Source organism: Lethenteron reissneri, chromosome 46, assembly GCF_015708825.2.
Source record: "Lethenteron reissneri isolate LAM-NWPU_2019-01 chromosome 46, ASM1570882v1, whole genome shotgun sequence".
NCBI lineage: Eukaryota > Metazoa > Chordata > Hyperoartia > Petromyzontiformes > Petromyzontidae > Lethenteron > Lethenteron reissneri.
Window position 1 is genome coordinate 3,506,652 of NC_083824.1, and position 24,808 is coordinate 3,531,459.

Sequence of the window (24,808 nt, forward strand, 5' to 3'; positions counted from 1 at the left end):
GTTTGTTTCCTGAACCAGGTAATCATTAGAAAGAAAAACTTCACTCCCGTTACCTGATAATAATGCAACCGGCTCACTCAGGCACGTAATCTTAGATGCGCGCCATGTGTCGCTAAGTTGAAGTCAGTGTCATTGTCTTCTCAGGTTCCCCTACTTGAGTTTTTCGTGTTATATATTTGTGTTTCCTCTTTTATGGGGCAATGTTTTTTCAGGGCAAAGATGCCTTGATTGCCTTGTAGGCTTGATCAGTGGTACTGGATAGGGGCACCCATGTCAGTCAGGCACTCGGCAATTATTTTTTATTTAATTTTCACAGTGTAAATGTGATTTGCGTTTATTTGTCTGCGAGTGTGTGGGTGTGATCCTAACTCATGATTGCAGGTTGTGAGCACGAGTGGTAGGCGGATAAGTTAAAACTAAATGAAAAACAATTCCATGCACTGCGTGGGCAATTGTAAATCATGCACACTTTGTTTTTACACAACACTGAATAAAAATTACCTTTATTGAAAGCAAATTACATAGCTAAAAGCTCTTAATTTAGCACAGCTGTCAACATTGGAAAACATTCTTAGACTGGCGATGGTGGCATTTGTGATATTATTGATGAAATGACGACGCTGTGACTGCTGCTGCTTGCTCATGATGATGGTGTTGATGGCAATCATATTAAAGTGAATTTCAACAGTAGTAATATTAGTGCTGTTGATGGCAATACTCAAGATGACTTTGGTCTGCTTCTTTTATATGACGGAGAGTTTATCAGTAACGTTTATTATCGTGTGTTCATGTCGAGGTTGGTGATCCCGTGGATGGCTTCAAGAGTAGCTTAGCTAGTATTTTAAATGTTGCTGGCGAATGTTCGAAGTGGGCATTAGTGTACTATGTAGTCCATGATTTGAAATTGGTGACTGCGGTCGCACTGTGGGCTATTCATACGGTAATGGTCATCTGTTGACATGTCCCAAACAGACTCCCACGAAGTCAGGGACTCGGTGGAGCCGACGGATCGGACCTCGCACTCAGACACGACACCGCAAACTGCCAACACCTCCTCTCCAAAGCGGCCACACCATAGCCCCTCTCCAGACCAACGTGAAACCTCTTTATACGGAGAGGAGAGCACAGAGGGCACATCTATACACAGCAGAGAGACACAGCTCAACGGTGCTTTAAATCCGGCTCAGAGCACCAGTAGCAAGAAGCACGTCAAGTTCGACGCCGAGTCCGTACAGAACGGCCGCGTGCGACGCAAGAAGAACGCCGGTGGCGATGACACTCCCAAACCTCCGGCCCCTCCGCACCACGGCAACGGCACGGGCGGAGGAGCGGACGGCGAGGCGCAAAGAGCGGTCAACCGGCTCACGCAGCGGGCCAGCTCAGAGATGGCAGACGGCAAACCCGAGCGCGCCCTGGCCTCCTTCCGCAAGGCGTACGAGCGCTCAGGGCAGCTCGCCGAACCGGCGGCGAGGGCTGCGTGCGCCTTCAACCTGGGCGCGGCGCACGTGGCCGCAGACCAGGCTGACAAGGGCCTGCAGTACCTGCTGGAGGCGCAGGCAGCAGGTGAGGCTCGCAACGTCGGGGACCGCTGATGGAATTCACTCCCCTCTGTGACCGCTTCGGTGTATTCGCTTTTACGCTTTCCAACCAAGTTTGAGAGTGGTTTTATGTGTTTGTTATGTCTATCCTTTCAATCCGTAATGGGCAATGTCTCCACCGTTGAGAAGGCAGCCATCGACTGAATGGTCTAGTAAAAGAGTTAGTGGCTGATTTACGTGTGGGTATAAAGGCTGTTTTCACCAGTATGCGGGAATCATGCCCATAAAGTTTAGTACTTGAGCTGAAGTTCATCTGGCTGTATATTCATCATTTATTGATTTAGGTGGCCAGGTGTCTCAGGGGCTGATACCACATTCGGAGCACTTGGCTGACACTGCAGAGATACTTTGATCGAATTTGGGTTGGAGCCACCTCAAGTATAATGAGCTGAAGGTCTTAACCAATTAAAACATTTGTAGACAGCACAAAAAGGCCTAATATTCACTTTGAGTTGAACAAGTTAGGTTCACTGCTTACTGTGACAATTCTGTATTTGTTTTTTGACATGATACACCGATGGCATAATTGGAACATTATTGAGAGAATGATTTGTCAATTTCTGAAATGAAGACCAGAAACAAATGTAAAGTGTTGGGCCTTCCCAACACTTCATGGCAAAATTCACTCTCACACGTAGGCTTTTGCAAGCAATATTGTTCAGAAAGGTTTTTGGGTTAGATCGCGTAATTATAAATGTGTTCACAATTCTGGCAATTTGCGTGATGAAGCTGGTTGTAATCACCATCAAAACCTCGTACTCAAATTGTAAATGTTGTGGGTTGAATCTCCAAAACACTGGCGTGCTGCAGTAGTAACTAATTGGCATGTTTTGTTCACGTGACAAACCTTACTAATTCGCTGTGTCAGATGGAGGTGGGTTAGCAACACATTTATATTGACGCGGTCTAACCCAAAAACCTTTATTATGAAGAACTCACTCTGACAAGTCAGTGACCAAATCTGAATGGTATTTTTTCCCAGAAACCACATTGTGTTATAAGAATCTTTTTCAGAAAGGCCTGGCTTTGAGATATTCTGCCAATTCTTTTACGAAGTGGCTTGTGTGTGGGAGGAAATCAGAGCAACCAGACAAAACCCACACATACAAGACAATAACACTAAAAAGTTTACGAAGACGGGCTCAAATACCCACTTGCTGTACTGCCATCTACAATACAATAACATCTTGGCACCTCAGCTTAATTTGCGGTGCCACTGTGGTGAGATGTTAACTACCTCACCTCGTATCCAGGAGGTCGTGGGTGCGATCCCAACCCTGACGCCTGTATATTTCGTATTTACATGTTCTCCCTGTGGTCCCGTGGATTTTTTTCCGGGTTCCTCTGGTTTTTTCCCTCCACATTGAGAAACGTGCCTTTAGACTATTTGGCTGCTGTAAATTTCCACATGATAAGCTATCATTTGTGGCCATGTTGCTTCTGAAAAAGAGCTATATAGCTCAGTGCGCTTTACCGGGTAAAATAAAACATAGTTTAGATTTAGTTTAATGCGCTGGGGAGTTTCACAAACCTTTGTGATCCTCCAAAACCCTCGCCTCCAAAAGCACCGGATCATGGGTGTGCACCACCCCTCGTGGATCTCAGTCGATGGTTGCCGCGTTCCTCCCTGTGCATGCGCCCCTCGTGTCCTGCGGAAGGGTCCCAGGACCAAGACCAGCGCGGGGACCTACTCTTCAACCTGGGCGTCGCGTACGAGGCGCTGCACGACCCCGCCAGCGCCTGCGCGCTGCTACGAGGACGCGCTGGCCCAGTACCGAGCCGACCAAATGGGAGGCCAGGCCGACGCTCAGGTACGTGCCCGCTCGCGAGGGTTTGCCATCTGTCCTAGTTCCAGGGTCGTCCTCTTCTGAGATCTGTCTTCTCAGGGTCATTAAGAAAAAAAAAGAGTCAGTTTTGTTGCCAGATAAAAGGGTTAAAAACAATTATCATATTTTGCTACTGACAAATGAGGTTCCAATGGTGATAACACACCACTCAAGACGATGCATTGACGTGTTGTTCTTTGCTCTGCCGGAATTGCAAGATATTCTGCCCTGCATGATACGTCCCAGGTTTTTGTAGTGCAGAGATGGCAACCCTCTTGCTCGCGGGGACTATCAAACCCTCAGTCATCTCCATACGAAGACCCAGGCAAAGTCGAGATTATTTGGCTGCTATACATTTCCACATGATAAACCACTTCATTGAGCTATCATTGGTGGTCAGATCTCTTCTGAAAAAGAGATACATAGGTAAGTGAGCAACATCTGGTAAAATAAAACAATTGTTTAGTATAGCAACACCATATGTACAGTTCTTTTGTCAATCCACCAATGGATTTGGTCCTCCCCATGCCGTGCAGATTCTGGGTGGGTTATTTGACCATACTTCACCAGTGCGAGTCGGTCACAAAGTGACAAGACAAGTAAACATACACGAGTGAGAATCGGCTAGAAGTGCCACCGTTGAGATCTCTATACACGGCAGTGGTGGATCCAATGAGGGGGATTCACCCCTGCCCCCTTAAGACCCAAAACATTGGTATTTTATTGATATTAACCACAGAAAATAAGTTGGATTATCTTCTTGGTTCTTTCGGTAAAGTCACGTAGAATGGAAATAATAAAATAATAAAAATTAAATATAATATTATATAATATTTTTGTATCATATTATATTATTTAATAATATTGGTATATTTGTTATCATATTGTATTATTATATTATTTTATTCTATAATATTATTTTATTATGTTTTATTAATTTTTATTATTTTATTATTTCCATTATACGTGACTTTACCGAAAGAACCAAGAAGATGAATCCCTGCAGTCACGAAAGCTTTAAATCGAAATTTAAGTTGGATTAATAAAGTATATTTTTAGGCTGGAACCCGGTTTAAAATATTTACATTTTGTGGAGCCCCCCACCCTCACAACCTCCCCTCCTCCCTCCTTGGGAAGTTCTCAGATTCATCTCTGGTACTCAGGCACTCGGGCACCGTTGTCTGCTGCAGGTGAAGCTGGGCCAGTGCTGCATGCAGCAGGGCGAGGAGGCACGGGCGGCTGACTGGTTCCTGGCGGCGGGACGGAGTTACCGCTGCGCGGGCCGGGCCGACCAGGCGGCCGAGGCGCTGTGCGAGGCCGGCGCGGCCCTACTGCGCTCGCCCGCCACCGCTGGCACCGCCGTGGTGTCCGTGCTGGAGGAGTGCCGCTCCGCCTGTACTCACGTCCGTGACAATGACGCGCTGTTGGGTGAGCCACGATCAGAGGTCGCAAACGGGTTTTGATTCCTTACCCGTACCCGTACCCGGCCGCACCAGGGTCGCAAATGGGTACCCGTACCCGGCCGGGTACGGGAAGCCGGGTATCGGGTAGGGTACGGGTATCGGGTAGGGTACGGGTATCGGGTAGGGTACGGGTATCAGGTACCCGATTGCGACCTCTGGCCACGATGCCGTAACGGCTGCGATTGGCGCCTCCTTGGTGGTGTCGAGAAAAAAATATATCGGCTGCTTACCGAAAAATATTGCTGTCCACAATTTATGTATTTTTAAATTTCAGTCAAACATGACGATAAGTGGATGGAAATCACCAAACCTGATGATAGCTACGATTAATACCCTCCAGAGACCGAGGCGCTGCTATTATGAGGTTAAATTAATGAGCCTAAATGAAGATGCAGACTGAAATCATTTAGGACTGCAGTGCGCTTTAGAAGACTACAGTAATTATTGGCTACAATTATATACATATTTACTCAGTTTACTGATTGGCTGCCCTGATAATATTGGGGGAATTCCCCACCCCACAGCAAAATGTAATAAATAAGAACATTTGACTAAACGTTTGATTACTTTGGTCAATTAAACTTAGAGATTCTAGATTTGAAGCTTTCGTGACTGCAATGATTCATATTCTTAGGTTTTTTTCGGTAAAGTCACGTAGGTAAAACATCAAAATTAATAAATAAAAATTATTTTATTTTATTTTTATTAATTTTGATGTTTTACCTACGTGACTTTACCGAAAAAACCTAAGAATATAAACTTAGAGAATTACTCCACTAATATTCCATAGGTTGTCACCAACTAGACCAAGACTGTGACTAAAACAAAATATTCTGACTAAATTAACACATCTCTAGCCTGCCCCCCCCCTCACCCCCACCAACCCTCCGGGTATCTCAATTCTCTCCGCCAGCGCGTCTCTACAACGAGCTGGGTCTCAGCTTCTCGCAGCTGCAGCTCTTCCCGGCGGCCGTCGACTGCTTTGAGCGGGCGCTGCCACTGAGCGAGGGCGTCGCGGACGCGGCCCGCCGGGCGGCCGTGCTGCAGAACATGGGGGCCGTACGCAACTCCCAGGGGCAGTTCCAGCTGGCGCTCGCCTTCCACCGGCACGCCGCTTCGCTGCACGGTACACGCTGCGGTGGCACCGCGGATCCAGATGACGTTTGATTTTACGCGTCCTCGTATTTTTTCACCGTTCTCATTCTCTCTAATCTGGGCATTTCCGGCACTGCTTTATCCTGGCTCCAATTATGTCTCTCTTCATGCTCATCCTCGGTCGCCTTCAATCACTCCTGCACCCCTCCTTCACCCGTCACAGCAGGTGTTCCCCAAGGCCCTGTCTTGAGACCCCTTCTCTTCTCTCTCTACAGCTCCCCTCTCGAAACACTTGTCTCCTCCTTTAACTTCTCCCGCACTTTCTTCGCTGACGACATCCAAATATTCTTATATTTCTCCACTCCGGACCTCTCTTCTCGCATTTCAGCCTGCCTAACCGCCCCTCAGTCTTGGATGTCGTTTCACTTGCTTGCCATCAAAACCCTCTAAAACCCAGGTTCTCCTTTTCCTCGCTGCTCTTTCCCCTCCACCCACCCGCACCATCACCTTCCCACCCTTCTCACTCACCCCTGTCCTCTTCCCGCAACCTTGGTGACCTCTTCGACTCTTCCCTTTCCCTCACCTCTCACATCTCCGCCATCACCCGCACCTGTCGTTTCCACCTTGTAAGCATTCGCAAAATACGTCCTTTCATCACTCAGTCCAACGCCAAACTACTAATACACTCACTCATCTTCTCTCGATTAGACTACTGTAACTCTCTCCTGCTTGGTATCCCAGCCTATGCGTTCATTCCACTACAAAAGATCCAAATGCGTCAGCACGTTTCATTTACAACCTACCACACTGCTCCTGCACCTCCGCCCTTCTTATAGAAATGCACTGGCTCCCCATCTGCTACCGCTGTCTGTTAAAGCTCCTTAAGCTAGCATATACATCTCTTCATGGCCTAGCCCAGGGGTCCTCAAACTTTTTAAACAGGGGGCCAGTTCACTGTCCCTCAGACCGTTGGAGGGCCGGACTATAGTTAAAAAAAACTATGAACAAATTCCTATGCACACTGCATATATCTTATTTTGAAGTGAAGAAACAAAACGGGAAAAATACAATATTTAAAATGAAGAACAAGTAAAGTTAAATCAACAAACTTGCCAGTATTTCAATGGGAACTATGGGCCTGCTTTTGGCTAATGAGATGGTCAATGTCCGGTTCCATATTTGTCACTGCTAGTCGTAACAAGTGATGCAAGTGTGCATCCGTTAGTCTAGATCTGGTTGGAGATTTCAAATGTATCATTCTGGAAAAAGTCTGTTCACAGACATAAGTGCTGCCAAAGATGGTTGCCATTTTGAGTGCATGGTTCCTGAGATGAGGATATGTCTCAGAGGGGAGAGATGCATAGAAATTATGAAGGCTGCTTGACTTGAATGCGTCTTTCAGAGAGTCACAATTCTGCAGTTCAGCCAGTTCCATTTGGTAAATTGTATCCACATTTTCAATGTCAATAGAAAATGGGTTACGGAAAAGCTGTATGTCCTGTTCATGGAGATGACGCTCTTTAAATCTAAATTGGAACTCCTTTTGCAATTTTTCCAGTGAATCCACACATGTTTTGTTTGGGAATGCAACCAATGGTTTTTCCGCTAACAGATTTTGAGTTGTGGGGAGATGGCAGAAGTTTTCCTCCTTCACTTGTTTGATGAGGAGGCCTAATTTTACTTCAAATGCTTTGACATGTGATTGCATATCACAGATGAGCTTCCCCTTTCCTTGAAGTTGCACATTGAAACTGTTGAGTAGCTCTGTTACATCTGTCAGAAAGGCAAGGTGCCATTTCCATTCTGCATCATTGAGCTCTGGTACTTCTTTGTTTTTTGAAAACAGAAAAGCTGTAATCTGTGGAAGTAAGTCATAGAAACGTTTCAAAACTCTCCCTCGACTCAGCCAACGGACTTCTGTGTGGTACAGAACATCTTCATAGTCAACATTTAGCTCAGACAGAAATTCCTGAAATTGTCTGTGGTTTAGTGCATGAGCTCTAATGAAGTTAACACAAGATACCACAATTTTCATAACAGAGTCCCACTTCAGTGATTTACTACACAGCGCTTGTTGGTGGATGAGGCAGTGTATGGCTATTGGATGAGAATGGTTATGTTTGTCCATCTCTTGGTTAATGCGAGCAATTACTCCTTTCTTAGACCCCACCATGCTAGGAGCACCATCAGTTGTCACGCTGGCTAGTTTAGCCCAGTTCAGCTCCAAACCATTCACAGTTTGGCAAAACTTTTCATAGATATCCTCTCCTGTAGTTGTTCCTTTGATGCTTTTCAGTGCAGCAAGCTCTTCTGCGACTTTGAAATAGTCATTCGTCCCACGAATAAAAATTAGAAGTTGTGCAGAATCACGAACATCATTGCTTTCGTCGAGTGCCAAGGAAAAATAGAAAAGTTTTTTTGTGGAGTTTTGCAAATGCTGATGCAAATTGTCTCCCATTTCTTCAATCCTCCGTGTAATTGTAGGTCCTGAAAGACTCACTGTACTAAATAAATCGGCCTTCTCTGGACACATCTCTTTGGCAACAGAAAGAAGGCATTCTTTAACAAATTCTCCCTCCACGAATTGTCTGCCAGTGCACGCTATTAGCTTGGCAACTTGAAAACTTGCTCGCAGTGATGAAATATTTAGCTGCTTCTGCTTCACAAAAGTATTTTGCTGAGTTGTTAATGTATTTTTCAGTTTTAATATTTTATCTTTTCTCACTTCTCCGACTAAACAATCATATTCATCTTTATGTTGAGTTTCATAGTGTCGACGTAAATTGTATTCTTTGAACACAGACTATATTCTGGCATATCAGACATACAGCTCTTTCCTTGTACTGCATGAAAAAGTAATCATAAGTCCACTGTTATTTGAATATCCTACACTCCGAGTAATTTTTTCTCTTTCTTCACATCATTGTTTCCTAGGGAGTCAAAATTGCTATTAGTAAAACACCAATATATACAGCGCTACAAAAACAATATACCAGCAATAACTTTGCCCACACAGAGACGTACAGACTGCACTGCCCATCAATGCAGTCTGATTGGGGGAACTCCGCTTTTACCCCAGGCTCACACTGGTGCGGGTGCCATTAAAAAGTTAATTTCACCTGCAGTTTTGTTCACAGATCGCAGTGCGGTGGGCACAATGAGTGCCCACCGCAGCAGCTCAATGAGTGCTCACCAGCGCAGCCCAATGAGTGCTCACCAGCGCAGCCCAATGAGTGCTCACCAGCGCAGCTCAATCAGTGCTCACCACCGCAGCCCAATTAGTGCTCACAAGCGCAGCCCAATTAGTGACCATGGGCCGGATAAATGTCCTCAGCGGGCCGCATGTGGCCCGCGGGCCGTAGTTTGAGGACCCCTGGCCTAGCCCCACCGTACCTCACTTTACTTGTCTCGTTTTATGTCCCCTCCTGCCCACTCCGCTCTCAATCTCTCCGACTCCTAACCATTCCCTTCTCTCCTTGTGAACAATCCCGTTTCGGCTCCTTTTCCCTACTGGAACAAACTTCCCCTCCACATTAAGCAAGCAGCCCTCCCTGTCCAGTTTCCGCTCCTCCCTCAAGACCCACCTCTTCTCCCTGGCCCATCCTTCCCTCCATCCCCAGGTACCCCGTAATTCCCATTCCCACTTACCTCCCTCCCCATATCCCATCCCTATTCACCGTATCACCTTTAGCTATCCTCATTGTACCAATTATAACCCTTGTAAAGCGCATTGGATAAAAGCACTATATAAATATATAAGATAGTGTAACGCTATCACGAAGGTGCTGTATCGTAGATGTAATATTGCAGTAGTGTCACAGTCAAGGGCGATGTAATGCGCCATCCCATTGAGTAATTGGCAGTTACTTTTTTTAATTGGCAAATTTGGAACATGATGCCCGCGCAGAATGGCTTATTCATATAGAATGACATCGCAGGATCTTTAACGGCCACTTTGAAGCACACGGCGTGTATCTTACAGCGAATGCTCGTGCAATATTAACCAGGGCAGCTTTTTTTTATTTAAACAGCGAACTGCTGCAACTAGCGGCAAACGCGATACTGCTGGGCCACATCACCGCCCCCATAAAATAAGCTGCATACATGGGCGTTTAACACTATGTAAAATGAACGTGCAATAACAGTAATGTGCCCTGCGATTTCGCTGAACGGTTTGGATTCGCACTCGCGATGAGGGAGCAGTCACATGGTTAAAGTAACATTAAACTGTAAGCCTAATGAAAAAAATTGGCAAATCGTAATTCTTAAATATAAGACGTTTTTATTTTGATTCATAAGCTTATGATACATGCATTGTAGTTCATAAATTGCTGCAGCACAAAATGTTTTTTTTAAGTATTGATATAAATCATTTGCTAATATATGTTTCTATGTATGTATGAATATCCAGATAAACCAATTTTTTACCACTCTACTAAATTAAATGAATTGTAGTAATTTGAAAGCTTTTGTTTCATAGTTTATGCAAACGGATTCGACATTACAAACAAATGTAAGTTTATCCAAATTCCTTGGCATATTGGGCACTTGCCCTGCTTATCCATTATTATTACATTAGCCTGGTACATAACGTGAGACCAGTACCCCAATTCAAAATCATATAATGGATAGGCATTAGGCATTGGGTAGGTGTGTGGGTGGGCAGTGCTGTTGAAGGTCAAGTGAGTGTCAAGTCACCTCGTCCATAGGAAATTCTGCCCACTAGCGGTGTAACATGTCATGTCCACAATTTAACAAGAGTGGCAAGTTGAAAACGGAACTTGTCATGGGTCTCCCCTATATGGACGCAGCTTTAAATGAGTGCCTTGTGCACTTTGTAAACATCAGCACTGGGAAGACAAAGTTTAATCAACAAACTTAATGCTTCTTGGCACACACCCCACTCTCCACACCTGTTGTGCACCCTGCCAAACGTAATGTACACATACAGCCCTCTTGTCATTCCACTGCTGGATGAGGATCTCCCCACGACGTGCGTGTCATGGGGGTTATTTGTTCATACTTCACCTCCTCCAGCCACACTTAATCATCACTACTCGATTACAGCACTTGTGCAACAGTCTGCATTGTCAGTCAGTATGGGGGGCTAAGCCTTTGTATGCGAGTGCGTGCACTTGTCCCCAAAAGTCTGTTGATGCTATATGGGAGGGGGGGGGTTCTTTGCCTTGTGTATATTGGACGATGCAGGTGAGCTCCAGAACCGCAACGCTCAGGGCCAGTGCTTCTGTAACCTGGCGTTCGCGTGCAGCCAACTCGGGGACCACGAGGCCGCGGCGGAGAACTACCTCCACGCTCTGCAGGCGTTCCGCGACACAGGTAAACCCAGCCCGCAGTGACCACCGCGCCACCGCCACTCTGCACCCCCCTTGTCATCCCACACAGCTGCCTTGTGCCAGCCCACGTGAAGCTGCGCCATCCCACACTGCATCCTCGTGCCATTCTACACAGTGCTGCGTCATTCCGCATAGAATGTCCATGACATCCCACACAGCATCCATGGGTCATCTCACACAGCATCTCCGTGTCATCTCACATAGGAAGCCCGTGCTATCACACACAGCATATCTGTGTCATCCCCCCCACACAGCGCCGTGACATCACCTCCACCATCAACCAGTGTCAATTGAGTGCGAATAATTTATTTTAGTCTTAGTCTCATCGACGACAACCTGTGAAATATTAGTCGAGTCTCAGTCTGTGGATTTCATGGAGTTATTCTGCTCGTTTCGTCCACTCAGTAAATATTTTTTGTAGAAATTTTTAGTACAAATTACCATGTCTGGTCTCGCTCGCTCAGTGCACGGCTGTCTATATTAATGTCACTAAATTATCTTAATCCTCGTATTTATTCACTCGCTCGTTCCGTTCCATCATAGCCAGTCGCGCCTAGGCTTTTGGTGGAGTAGTAGTTGTAGCCACCATCGCGCTTGGCAATTTTCGTCCACTCAAGGTCAAATATTGTAAACGATTATATTCCCCAGGAATAGAGCTAGAGTCTGTCGCCAGGGAAAGGGAGGTCTGGGCCGCCCTGCTCAACATGCTACAGCCACGACCCTCACCAGCACAAGCGGATTGAGAGACGAACGAACAAATTATATTTTCATCACTTCTTCTTCTTTCGTATGGCCGATGTAGATGCAGAGACGCAACTACTATTTCACATTCAAGTGGTCTAGCCTGATTTTCATCACAAAGTTTAATCAATAAACGTAATGTGCTGGCTTCTGACGATAATGACACTGCTGCCCTTCGCAGGAGACGTGCACGGCCAGTGGCAGGCCAACGAGGGCCTCGGGGCGGCCAAGTTCCGGCTGGGGGACCCGGAGAAGGCCGTCTCCTGCTACAAGCAAGCACTGGCGCTGCTCAGCCAGGACAAGGTGCGTCCAGGCAGCCAGGCCACTTTGTCGAGCTGTGAGCACAAGAGCACAGCTCCTTGGGGACATCTTCTTCTGTTATAAATGGGGAGTAAAAAAATATACGATTTCAAATTGTACACGTTACGAAAGTGTCCCGTTATTAAACTATTGTAAAGGTGTCGTGCAGGAGGTAGTATTGTAACTGTAAGCCAGAATATTAACTCACAGCCCCTCAGTGGATTGACAAATGGCTTAAGATTTACATGACAAGCCACTAAACGAGTGGTTATAAAGGGGGTCTGGAGAAAATCTGTGGGGGAGAAAGATTATTAGACAGAGTACTAATTATTTTAGGAGGAAAAAAGTAGATAAACAGTCATTGTCTTGATTGAACGATCCATGTGTAGAGGAGTGAAATATGCGGTGCGCACAGTTAACCGAGGGCAACTGAGGGCAACAGGTGTGCGTGTGCAACGTTAGGTTTGCACCGACAAACTGCCCGTAATTAAGGGGAGCAACCGAGGTCGAGCAAGTGCACGTGCTGCGACCGGAGGTTGCTGTCAAAGAGGTTGATTGATGGGCCAACATGCATCAGCCTGGTGAGAGCTAAAGAGACGCACGGGAGGTCTCGGATAATTAGCAGAGTGATATAAAGTTGTGTGCGTGAGCGGAGAGGGGGTTGTTGCCGGGAACCAAGAGTGAAGACATCTCGCCGCTGCCGCTCCAGGGACAGCGGTGGAGATGTAGAGTTGCTGTGTGCGAAGCTGCTGTGTGCGGAGACGCTGTGTGCGGATATGCTGTGTGCGACGACGCTGGGTGCGGAGCCGCTGAGAGCAGAGCTGCCGAGTGCAGGATAAGTGAGGGGGTGAAGTTAAACCTAAGTGACCATACAGATAGTTATAGGAGTGCCTACATCTGGTGCAAGAATAGGTGAATAAAGTGTAAGTAGGTGACTTGTTACAACGTGTTGATGTGAGTAATCTTTGAACACACTGCACATATCTTATACAAAACAACTCCAGCTCTGCTTGTTTTCTGAACAGTTCTTGATGGAACCTTACAAATGCCTCCTTGCCTCTCCAGGTAGCGGCTGGGGATGCCCAGGAGAGGATTGTGGGTAAACTTACGGATGCCATTCAGTACAGAGTGAGCATCTCGAAAGCCATGGGACAGCAGATGGGATACGTGCTATCCCCCTCCGCGGTGCGTACACCAAATGCACCCTCGCTCACGCCGCAGAAGCCTCCGGAATGTTTTATGAACTGGAATCTAGTTTTAACAATGCTGTCAACCTGGCCTGATCCATCAGCTCGGAAAAGCCAAACATGTGACCAAAAATACCGTTTACGACAACAACCGCCGTTTGCCGCTAAATGGTGGTGACATCACGACGGCGCTCGTGCCATGCTCGGTGAACTTTGATGCCACGTAAAGTTTACTGCCACATATATACACGCAATGTGGTACCTCTCTGCTCTTTGTGAGCAGCACACCTTTGCGTGCTGTTAAATATATTTGTTTCCTGCCATCACGCAGTTCCCTGTTGTGATGGGTGTTTTCATCGTTGATAAAGAGTGTTGGATTGTAAAAACTGAGAGAGTTGTACCATGGAGCTCACCATTAGTTCCATGCAATAGCGTGGTTGTACATCAGAGGTGGGACACATTACGTTATTGATGGTCAAATAGGACTCTCAAATACTCGATACTTTCGTCAATAACATTACCCTTCTTCATATTAAGAAGGTACAATTTCCAAAATGTTGCCTGTTGTATAAACTGTACATGTATTTTAAATTTTAGGGCAATGTTAATGCTGCATTTGTTGAGTCTTTATTTTCCCTACTTATGCATCACACCCAACACAAATATATGTTTTATTTCTCAAATGCTGTGCCTTTGGAGGGTCATACATTAACACAAACCCAATTCCCTTCTGTCACTGCAAGAAGCCCTGACAGTGACAGGAGCGCACTAAAATTATAGACAGTAATTCCAGGTCAAAAATGTTCCCCTTCTAGTACCTGATTAGTGCGGCTATCGCATTTGCAGTTATGAATATCTACACTTTATGGGCCATTTCGAAGATGTAGGTCTCACGTGACCATGAACTGTATTAAGAAAGTTAATAAACATTGGCTATAATCCGATCAAACTTGTAAGGATTTTTTTTTGGAAGGTGACTGAACAGCAGAAGTTGTTGAATTTAGCAATCAGGTTAACCTTGCATCTGTGAAGGAGGTCATTCCTGACATGCAATACCTTGGAGTCTACAAACTGAGTTGTACCTGCGGTAGCAGTTACATTGGGGAAACAAAACGACATGTCTCGGACCGTGTCCGCGAACACAAGGCATATCTGAAACACAGCAGAACCAATACCTCTGGGCTCGCATGATATTGTTTTTTCCGAGACCAAGGTACTCTGCAAACCTTCGGGCTACTATCAAAGGTTTGTTCATGAAGCCATCCAGATATATAAACAGACATAACTTCAACCGAGAAGATGGATACAAATTGAACAATCATTGGAAGGATGTTATTAACCAGGTAATGCCTTAACTGGTGTGGTTGTTTCCATCGTGCCTGCTGGTCTACTAGCACCTTTTTTTCTGTTCCCCCCCCCCCCCCCCGTGTCCACACTCAGCTTTCCACTTCTAGCCCCGCCCACTTCCGCCCCAGCCTCACGTCTTCTTCCCCTTGCGCTCACCCCCCCCTACCCCACACCCCCCCTCTCTCTCTCTCTCCCCTTGCTCCTCCCCCTTTTCTTAGCTATATAACCTCTTGCCACGGCAGCTCTCTCGCCTACCTCATCATTTTCTTGCTGTGGGTGTTCCACCTGATGAGGATCGCTTGTGTTGCGATCGAAATGTCGTGATTTGTTTGATTTTATTTCTACCTATGTGACTTTGCCGAAAGCACTAAAGAGTATGGATTCCTGCAGTCACGAAAGCTTCAAATCAAGATTGGTTCCCTGCTTCTGCTGTTCGGTCGCCTTCCAAAATAAAAATCCTTACAAGTTTGGTCGGATTATAGCCATACCAGGGGCAGAGAGATATAACGATAAGCAAGCAGGGGTGATAGATGTTGTTATTCTAACGCTAATGCTTGCGGATATCAAAATGCTGCTTGTATTTTGGGTCTTGCAGGTAAGACAGGAGATGACCCAGTCGCACACTTACCTCATGCCTTACGGGTACCACCTCCAACGGGCGCTGCCAATAAGGTACGGACACCGCGTTGACGGTTATGATAAAACTTCTTGGCGGCATCGCTCATGTTTCGTCCGTTGAGAGGTTACATAAGGGTTCAAATGTCAATGCGCAGAGCCCCCTTTGCGATGCCCATCTTGTGCTGTGGTCAATCTGTGCTTCACCAACAGCCGCCACCTACTTCCACGTTACATGCATATTTGGCATAGAATAAGCCCACTGGTAAAATGTATGTTAAGTATGGTATGACCCGGAATGTACCCAATCTCGTTATATGTCGGAAGCTAAGCAGATTTGAGCCTGTTTGGTTCGGGTGACCACGTGCAAACAGGTTGTCATAGAGGTTGCGTGCTGTGTGTGGGGTAATAGAGGACAGAGCAGCAAAATATGTCCTTAAGCTGTACATATGTAGAATAGTACTTCTTGACACCAAGGAAGATTGTAGAACCAGACGGAGAGGAGGATTCTTACTTAAGGCTGCTTGCCGTTTATTCACTCATACACAATCTGTCCACTGTGCTCTCACTGCTTGTTTACACTCTCTGCACTCGACGCTTACACCCGTTATGGCGCACGTCAGAACTCTGTCCTTTACGTGGACATCCCTTCATTATCTACGCCCGGTACGGCTCCCCTTTGTCTCCCTCCTCATCTGCCCCGGGCGGGGGATCACCCAACACTGCCCGGCGACGAGGTGAGACCTTTACATCTCGAGCCCTCTTCGGTGGCGGCTGGGATGTGGTCCATACAGGCGCTCGTTCCTCTCTCTCTTCCAACGACGGCGACCTCACTCTCCCAACGGCGACCCAGAGCTCACGCACACTCCTGCTTATATATCCCTCGTCATTCTGAGTCCGCACGTGCTCCCGCTTAAGCCTCCGTCTGCATGGCGCCCCTCGCATCACGTGCCCCCACTTAAGCTGCCGTCTCCAAGACGCCCCTCGCACTAACTAATCCTTATCATCACCCCCATCTCCACGGCGCCAACCCCGTGTTCCCACGCGCACACCTGTTCGCCCCCAATTGCCCCCACTCACAGAGAGACTTTCGTAAGGTTGCATCATGCATTCCCTTGCACGACTTTTCCACAAACTCACACTTTCTCGAGCTTGTCTCTCGTAGTGCTCCTCCACTGGCGGAGCCAGGGGTGGGGTGGTGAGGCATGTGCCCCCCTAATTGGGGTTTATTAGTAATAAATCGGCATTTTGCGACCCCCACTGCCACTGTGTAGTATATCATTATGTGCCAGGGACTCTATGAGATGATAGGACAATAGTCTGAGTCCATAATTGGCAATAAGTAACGGCAAAGCAGTTATAAGTGACTCAGAATTGTACGCAGTTGCGTATACAGTACACGACTTCCCTGAAGGCATACCTTCAGCGAGCGCGATGCCAATCACACACGGTTCAAATTCGACCCTCGAATAAAAAGCAAGGGACAAATCCTTGCTTACTAGCAACTCCTATCATTTTTCATTGCTAGAGGGGTTGCCCCCCCAACCTGAAAATCCTGGCTCCGCCATTGTGCTCCTCTACACATTTATATATCCCCTAGGACAAATGCATATTGGAACACGTTACAAATTTCATGCATATGCATGATTTTTCTGAACTTGTTAGATTAATTCCCATTGTGCCTCAACTTCTCCCTCGCCAGCAATGAAGGAGGCGGGCATGGTGTGGTGCGTGTGGATCAGCTGCGAGCCGTGGGGTCGGCAGGCAGACACCCTCAGGGTCCTGAGGATGATCCCACAAACAGGACGGCTCCTACCCGAGTCTTCCCTGGCACACAGTGAGCAATGCCCAGTCATCAAGTCTAATATTTCTAAGTTACTCATGAACAAATTATGATACTGCAACTATCCACTATGTGCTAAAGCATAGTATTATTGGGGTGGATTGGTGGCACAGTGCAGCACACTGCACTATAAACTCGGCAATCTGTATTTGATCCTCAGCCACGGCTAACACCTGTGGCGAGTGATATCTGAACGAGTTTTTGGTGGCCCCTTCACCAACCGGCAGAGGTGGGACAAAGTCATTGTTATGCAAGTCCAAGTCGAGTCTGAAGTCATCAAATTCATGACTCGAGTCTGACTCGAGTCCAAGTCACATGACTCGAGTCCACACCTCTGCCAACTGGCACTGATCAAAGCGGAGAAGTATAGTCAAACAGCTCCCATGATCGACGCAGCATGGAGAGGCCTTCATCCAACAATGGATTGACGCATTACAAATTGATATTATTGCACACGGACGTTTTCATTTGCAATTCAAACAAATATGAATGTACTTGTCATATGACCGACTGCTTACAGCAGAGGCGCTGTTGGTGTGGGGGGTGAACTCCATCAGGGCCCACGGTACGGCCCAGCAGGGCCAGTCCAGAGGCCCCTCATGCATCAGCCACCCCACAGCGGCCTGCAGAGGCAGCTCCCAAGGGCTGCTCCTGAGAATGGACATCACGCCCGCCCAGCCACCACCTCCCACCTACCTTCCAGGTCACTGTCTCCGCATGCCCCATGTCTCCTGCTCCTGCCACCAGCAGGGCTTAATTTCTCACTGAATATTTTCCGAGTTGCTGGTAGACCTGGAGGTGGCATGTGACTATTAGCTACAGCCATGGCAATAGATATAATGGATGTGATGTGCTGGCCGACAAGGACACACACCCAGATGAAGTTAATCCCTGGCCACGATGTTTCCCTGAGGCCTGCATTGTGAAACTGAGCCTGAGTACCATTGCTTGTTTATCTTATCGGGATTTTGTAAAATGGAAAATAGTATAATTTAAAACACGATGCCCCATGGCTGGGCAGTATTCTCAATTTAAATGACAAATACTATACATCGTTCATCCATTTTATTTTAATCTTGTCTCCACAGCTTAAATGACACCTACCTGGTCCCTGACCCTGCCACACTGTTTCATCAGGCATCCAGGCCGCAGGCAGGTCAGTCTATGTCTCCACCAGCAGTACGTTTCATGCCACCTTCACCAATCGACCATAATGGCCAGTATTGACTCGAAGAGGTTGATTTTTGTTTCATTAGCGGTGTCATCAGTTGAATGGCTGGGACATCCTTAGCTCCCTCTGTTTTCTGCAACTAGAATTTGGTTATTCTTGACATGGTGAACTCAAGTAAAAGAATCATTGGTTAATTCGATCAGTTTCAGCTGTTCTCTTAAACCCTCCAGTGATGCCCCTGTGCAAGCCCTTACACGTTTTAAAATGGAATAGCTCATTCTCCTCTCCTGCCCCCACAGTCTGGAACTCCCTCCCTCCAGCTGCCTAAATTATCGACTCCCTACCCCTGTTAAAGTCGATGCTCAAGACCTTACTTTTTTCCTCTGCTTAATACTAACTGTCTCTATGTACACCACAGGGACGTGCGGTCAGGGGAGGCAGAGGAGGCAGAGCCTCACCTGTTTTACTCCAATGACAATAGCTGTAACGAAAAGCAAAAAATAATAAAATAAAAATTTCGATTTTTTTTTTTTTTTCCCCACTGATCTGTGTTATGTCATTTCTGTATGATTCCAAACATTTTTTAAGTCAAAATTGCCAAATTTGCGGAGCTCCGCTGCAAATACAGGGAAACAAGAGGTGAGGCAGTGACGAAATCAGCCTCCCCTCTGATTGCACAACCCCTCAGAAACTGGATGGAGCACAGACAATAAGCACGTGCCTGTTACAGTCTATCTGTAATGATTGAAATCATACAGAAATTACATTAAAAACACAGATCAGTGGGAAAAAAAAAAATCCAAATTTTATTTTATTTTATATATTTTTTTACTTTTAGTAACAGCTATTTTCATTTGAGTATGACAGGTGAGGTTCTGCCTCCCCTGCCTCCCCTGACCGCACGTCCCTGGTACACAATATGATCCTTATGACGGTACCTCGTTGTACCAAATAATACAAAATTGCCGAGGCAATTAAATATTTTATGTCAGGGACGATATTTTTTCCAGGGGTGTACTTAACTCTGACACTGGGGTACCAATCAATCCGAAATCAGTGCTACTCCGTGATGTCGAAACGCAGCGAGGACGATTGCACTGAAACCCTGAACGCTCGTATGCACCATAGTGCACGTGTACAGCTTATCGAGATGAATCGATTGCCGCATCCCCAACCATCAACTGACTAAAAATGACTGCATCACGGACATTATGCGAGAGCCGGGGTACTATGGTACTCCGTGGTACCGCCATAAGGTTCATATGCCCATCACATTGCATTGTTATTGCAAATCATGGGACTGTAACACAATTTCCACTACAGATGGATTGGAAGCTTCTTGTCTATTGTTGAGACTGATCGTACAAAAAAGACGATCGGCAGAGTAAAATAAGGCAACCCAATTCTTCACCACAAAATGCACAAGCAGACATCTTTCTTGGGTGATGAGCAGCAATGCTACGTGTCCTGCCGTGTGTGTGATGGTTGGGCCCAGCAACAGGCTCGTCATGGGGTACGGAACAGCACCCCTACTCCACCATCCGGTCCCAGCAGATGGCAGGGCCAACAGAGAGGCCACCGGGGCCAGAGAGAGGCTTGACCGAGGACCCCATCAACCGTGAGGATCGGTGAGTGGGATAGTGTTCACTGTGGTGGCTGACTGGACTGGGTGGCACGCTCGCCTACCAAGCCAAAGTTAACACAAATTCACGATTGGGTCGATTCCCAATCAGCTGCCTGGAAATGTTAAAAAATTATTACAAAATCATGCTACCTGGTGTCTTAAAAACCCATGCTTTACATTGCTCCAGTGCCAACCATTGCACTTTACTGCTCCACATATAACATAACTGTTTAACACGTAGGCTTTTGCGACCAATATCATTCATAATAGAGGTTTTTTGAGTTAGATTGCGTAAATTTAGAAAGTGTCGTTAAAACCCGCCACCACCCGACACAGCCAACTAGTAAGGATTGTTACTTAAACAGAACATGCCAATTCGTCACTAGTACACCACACCGGTGTGTTGGAGAGCCAAGCCACAACATTTACAATCTGAGTACGACGTTTCGCCAGTAATTACAACTAGCTTCATCAGGCGACAGCCAGATTTGTGGAGAAGTCTAACTGTTTTGTTCCTTATATAGAGGTGTAGATGTGGTGACCACGCTTCTGCGCTCTTGTGCCAAGTTGGGGGGGGGGGGATTACTGAGTTAACGTACATTATGCATGAGCAATGTGCGAGCCCTTTGATCTTGTCCTTCCTGTCCATTGTGTATATTATAATAGCCGTACCAACGGTAATCCCTATTGAAATATGCTGCCCTTTATAGGCATGCATTTAAACAATGTATTATTTGATGATTCGCTTCTACGCAGCACTAAGGCGGTCGCTGTCTGAAAGGTTAAAATTATTTTTACGTCTTTCAATTTCGATAGATTCTCGAATTAGTCTTGGCCAGTAGTAGCTAGTTTTGCACAGAACTTCCATATTATCAAAATAAATTGAGTGAATTTGATAATGATCAAAATACCGTACATTGCGGGAGTAACTGATAAACTAGCCAGATGCCGTACGTGACGACCGAAGATCGTGGAGACGTAGCACGGCGGGTTGATTCCAGAAGACAGCCGCGATCGCTCTCGGGACTTCCCTTTTATGCTGCCGAGCGTGGCCTTGCTCCGCCTTTGGCCACGCCCCCTTTTGGCTCTTGCCAGAAGGTTCTCGACCAAGCATCACGTGTCCCTCGAGCCCCCTTTTGGGTCCTCTTGCTACCCTGTCCCGGTCACGTGCCCTCTCGAGTTCACCCAGACTGTCACGTCCTTCACAATCAACGTTTTTGGGTTTAGATCGCGTTATTTATAAATGTGTCGTAACCCTCCACCACCCGACACGGCCAATCAGTAAAAAAGTGTCACGTTGACAAAAGACAAATAGTTCACTGCTTTAGCCCACCGGTGTGTTGAAGCGTGAAACCACAACATTTACAATTTGAGTATGACGTTTCGCTGGTAATTGCATCCAGCATCATCGGGCAATTCGCCAGAATGGTGAGGCTCTGCTCTGTCTCCCGTTCTTATATAGAGCAGCAGCAGGGTGACGTCATCATTAACTCATTAACTCAAAAACGTTGATTATGAATAATATTGGTCGCGAAAGCCTACGTGTTAAACTGTCACGTCCTTACTTGCCCTCTCTCAGACTGTCACCAGAACTATGCCCCCGAGGGCGCGCTTGCATGCCATACCCACTCTGGTGCCAGAGAGAGGCTCAGACGTACAGTTCCACTCTTGTGACAGTAGCTGGCGCTAAACACCATAGTGACTCCATTTATGTCACTACACATTGTTTAAATGCATGCCTATAAAGAGCAGCATACTTCAATAGGGATTACCGTTGGTACGGCTATTTTAATACACACAATAGACAGGAAGGACAAGATCAAAGGACTCGCATAATGCACATTCATAATGTACGTTGACTCAGTAATCCTCCTCCCCCCCCCCCCACTTGGCACAAGAGCGCAGAAGCGTGGTCACCACATCTACACCTCTATATAAGGAACAAAACAGTTAGACTTCTCCACAAATCTGGCTGTCGCCTGATGGAGCTAGTTGTAATTACTGGTGAAATGTCATCCTCAGATTGTAAATGTTGTGACTTGGCTCTCCAACACACCGGTGTGTTGTATTAGTGACTAATTGGCATGTTCTGTTTACGTGACAATCCTTACTAGTTTGCTGTGTTGGGTGGTGGTGGGTTTCAACGACACTTTTATATATTTACGTCATCTAACCCAAAATATCTCTATTATGAACATAACTGTTATTATTTAAAAAATTCTTGTATTTCAATTATTTTGCCTTGGGGAAATTATTTTGTTTTTGTATTTTATATTTCTTAGTGTTGGGCATTCATTTAAATGTAATTGTATATGAGGCGTTCTGAATCGCTTCTTTCACGTGAAGTGCGATTTCAAAAATAAAGGTTCACTGAATTGATCACCGCTGCCGTCACGTCTGTGCATAGCGACAGAAGGCCGTCCGGGAGTAGCGGACATTCTGGCAGCTCGGGCCGGATGTCGGGCGGAGAACTCCACACCGGCCGCCGACGCCGCTCCCGCATGTGCCTCCTCATGTGAAGCCCTGCAGCAGCGCTGGCTCCCCTGGTTGCAGGAAGCTCACGAGGACAGTGATGCAGCAGCCTGATGTGCCGATGACAAGAGGGCACGTGGCCAAGGATGGTTCGACTCATCATAAACACATCGTGCTGCCCTGAGCCAATGTATTTTCACTGGAACCAGATCGCAGCGGGTGATCTGGTAATGGGAGTCATTCAACTTGGAGGCCACTTATGAGCGAAGGGAGTTGACTGCAGCCCACTTAATTTTGCCTCAAAGCGAATCTAAGTCAGTCCTTGTTTCCGAAATGTACTACTGTAATGAGCCAAGAATGTCTGTGTGTCCCGCGCGTGACGTCACTCCACGTCGGCCAGCCCCCCTCATTAATACTCATGAACAGGTGACGTCCTCCACATGGACCCCCACCCCCTCATTAATAATCATGAGCGGGTGACATCACTCCATGGGGCGAGGCGTCTCCTCCCCCCTCCTCAGCGTCAACTTACAATCCTCACTACAAAGGCAGAACCCTCACATCACGCGATCTCCGTAACGCTATTGAGACATAGAAGTAAAAAGGAGGTCATGATTAACAAGGGATTATAATCTTTAAAATTGCACTCGAATTGATGCAATGAATTTCACGTCGTGGTCTGATTTTGGCTTGCAAGCACAGAGCTGGTATCTCAGTTTGAACTGAGCTGGAAATTTGCCGCTCTTTGCCAGCGATTACACAGTGATGGTGCTGACCCCGGCACCTAAATATCAAACATAGTCAACAGCTGCAATTGTAAATATTTACACCAATGTGTGTCAAATGTCTTCCATTGAGCTTGGATGCGTGGAGTGTTCACCAATACAATACACTTCCATTCGGAGTTGTACAGAATCTAAATGCGACTGCATCTTTGGACGATGTACAGAAACTGGACATTTATTTTATATAGAGGGGCAGTCAGTCGTCGTAGAGGAAAAACGGAAGGTCTGGAGCCTGGACTTGAAAAGGGGCAGGGGTTCGACAGCACAGGTGACTGGAGGAAAGGAGTTTCCAACAATGGGGGCTTAAAAGGAGAATGACTAAGTTAAACCGCACAAAAAATTTCAAAATCCATTTTAAACATGTACCTATAGACATCAATTACTTTATTCAAGTGGTGTGTATAAGTGATCCTTATGGCGGTACCCCGGGGTCCCAAATAATACAAAATGGCCGAGGCAATTAAATATTTTATTTCAGGGACACTATTGTTTTCCAGAGGTGTATTTAACGCCGCGACTGTGGTGTCAATCAACCCGAAATCAGTGCTACTCCGCGATGTCGAAACGCCAAACATTAGCTATCGAAAAATTCAACTTTGAATAGTGCATCGTGTACAGCTCGTAGAGATGAGTCGATTGACGCATCGCCAACCATCAGCAGACTAAAAATGACTGCTATCTTGAACAATGCTTTCGTAAAAAAAAAACGAATGTTTTTTACGTTTACATTTGTGGGGAAATAAATCCAGTCGCAATTAATGCTGATAATTATTTCACAAATCAATCTACCCCAGTGTCACTGTGCAGATGGGAATGGTATCATCCAGAGATGGAAATCATTAAGGACATCATTATTTTATGTTCATCTTTGTGTGTCTTGAAAGATACAACACAGAATACAGACCGCTCTATTCCAACAGCTATACAGCTGATAATTAGAGAGAAAAAAAAGCAACTATTTAGAGTAACATTTTGGGGTCATTCGAGTGAATTCCCAGAGGTATGGCTTCACACTTTTTACTGGTAGGAACCTCCTGGTTACACCAGCCCACAGGGGATTGTGTCCGTCGTGCAGGGAGGGGCTGGGTGGGGAGGGAGGGGCTGGGTGGGGAGGGGCTGGGTGGGGGGTGGGAGGGGTGGGGCTGGGTGGGGAGGGGCTGGTCACCCCGTGGTGCCCTTATAAAACTCAACGTTTAACCTACTCACGCCGGCTTGTGTTGATTCTCCACTTCAGGGACGCCGTTGTGGAGTCACTTTAAAGCATTTATTCGAACTTCCCATCTATTGTTTTCCAGGGGTGTACTTCACTCCGCGACTGGGGTACCAATCAATCCGAAATCAGTGCCACTCCGCGATGTCGAAACGCAGCGAGGACGATTGCGCCGTA

General features: G+C 46.5%; 1 protein-coding gene across 3 annotated transcripts; it reads left to right on the plus strand.

Annotated features, from left to right (window-relative positions):
- Positions 1-1,108: 1,108 nt before the first annotated feature.
- On the plus strand, positions 1,109-24,484 carry TTC24 (tetratricopeptide repeat domain 24). Of its 3 annotated transcripts, none has more exons than XM_061570839.1 (13): positions 1,109-1,563; positions 3,257-3,409; positions 4,615-4,852; positions 5,801-6,013; positions 11,191-11,319; positions 12,259-12,380; positions 13,443-13,562; positions 15,507-15,583; positions 17,229-17,363; positions 17,890-18,072; positions 18,458-18,525; positions 20,036-20,168; positions 22,572-24,484. In XM_061570839.1, exons 1-13 carry the CDS (start codon positions 1,273-1,275, stop codon positions 22,681-22,683), a joined length of 1,974 nt encoding a protein of 657 aa, XP_061426823.1. In that variant the 5' UTR covers positions 1,109-1,272; the 3' UTR covers positions 22,684-24,484. The 3 variants fall into 3 exon arrangements, with proteins under 3 accessions (XP_061426823.1, XP_061426824.1, XP_061426825.1); XM_061570840.1 differs by having other exon boundaries at positions 20,042-20,168; XM_061570841.1 differs by lacking the exon at positions 17,229-17,363.
- The last annotated feature ends 324 nt before the right edge of the window (positions 24,485-24,808 follow it).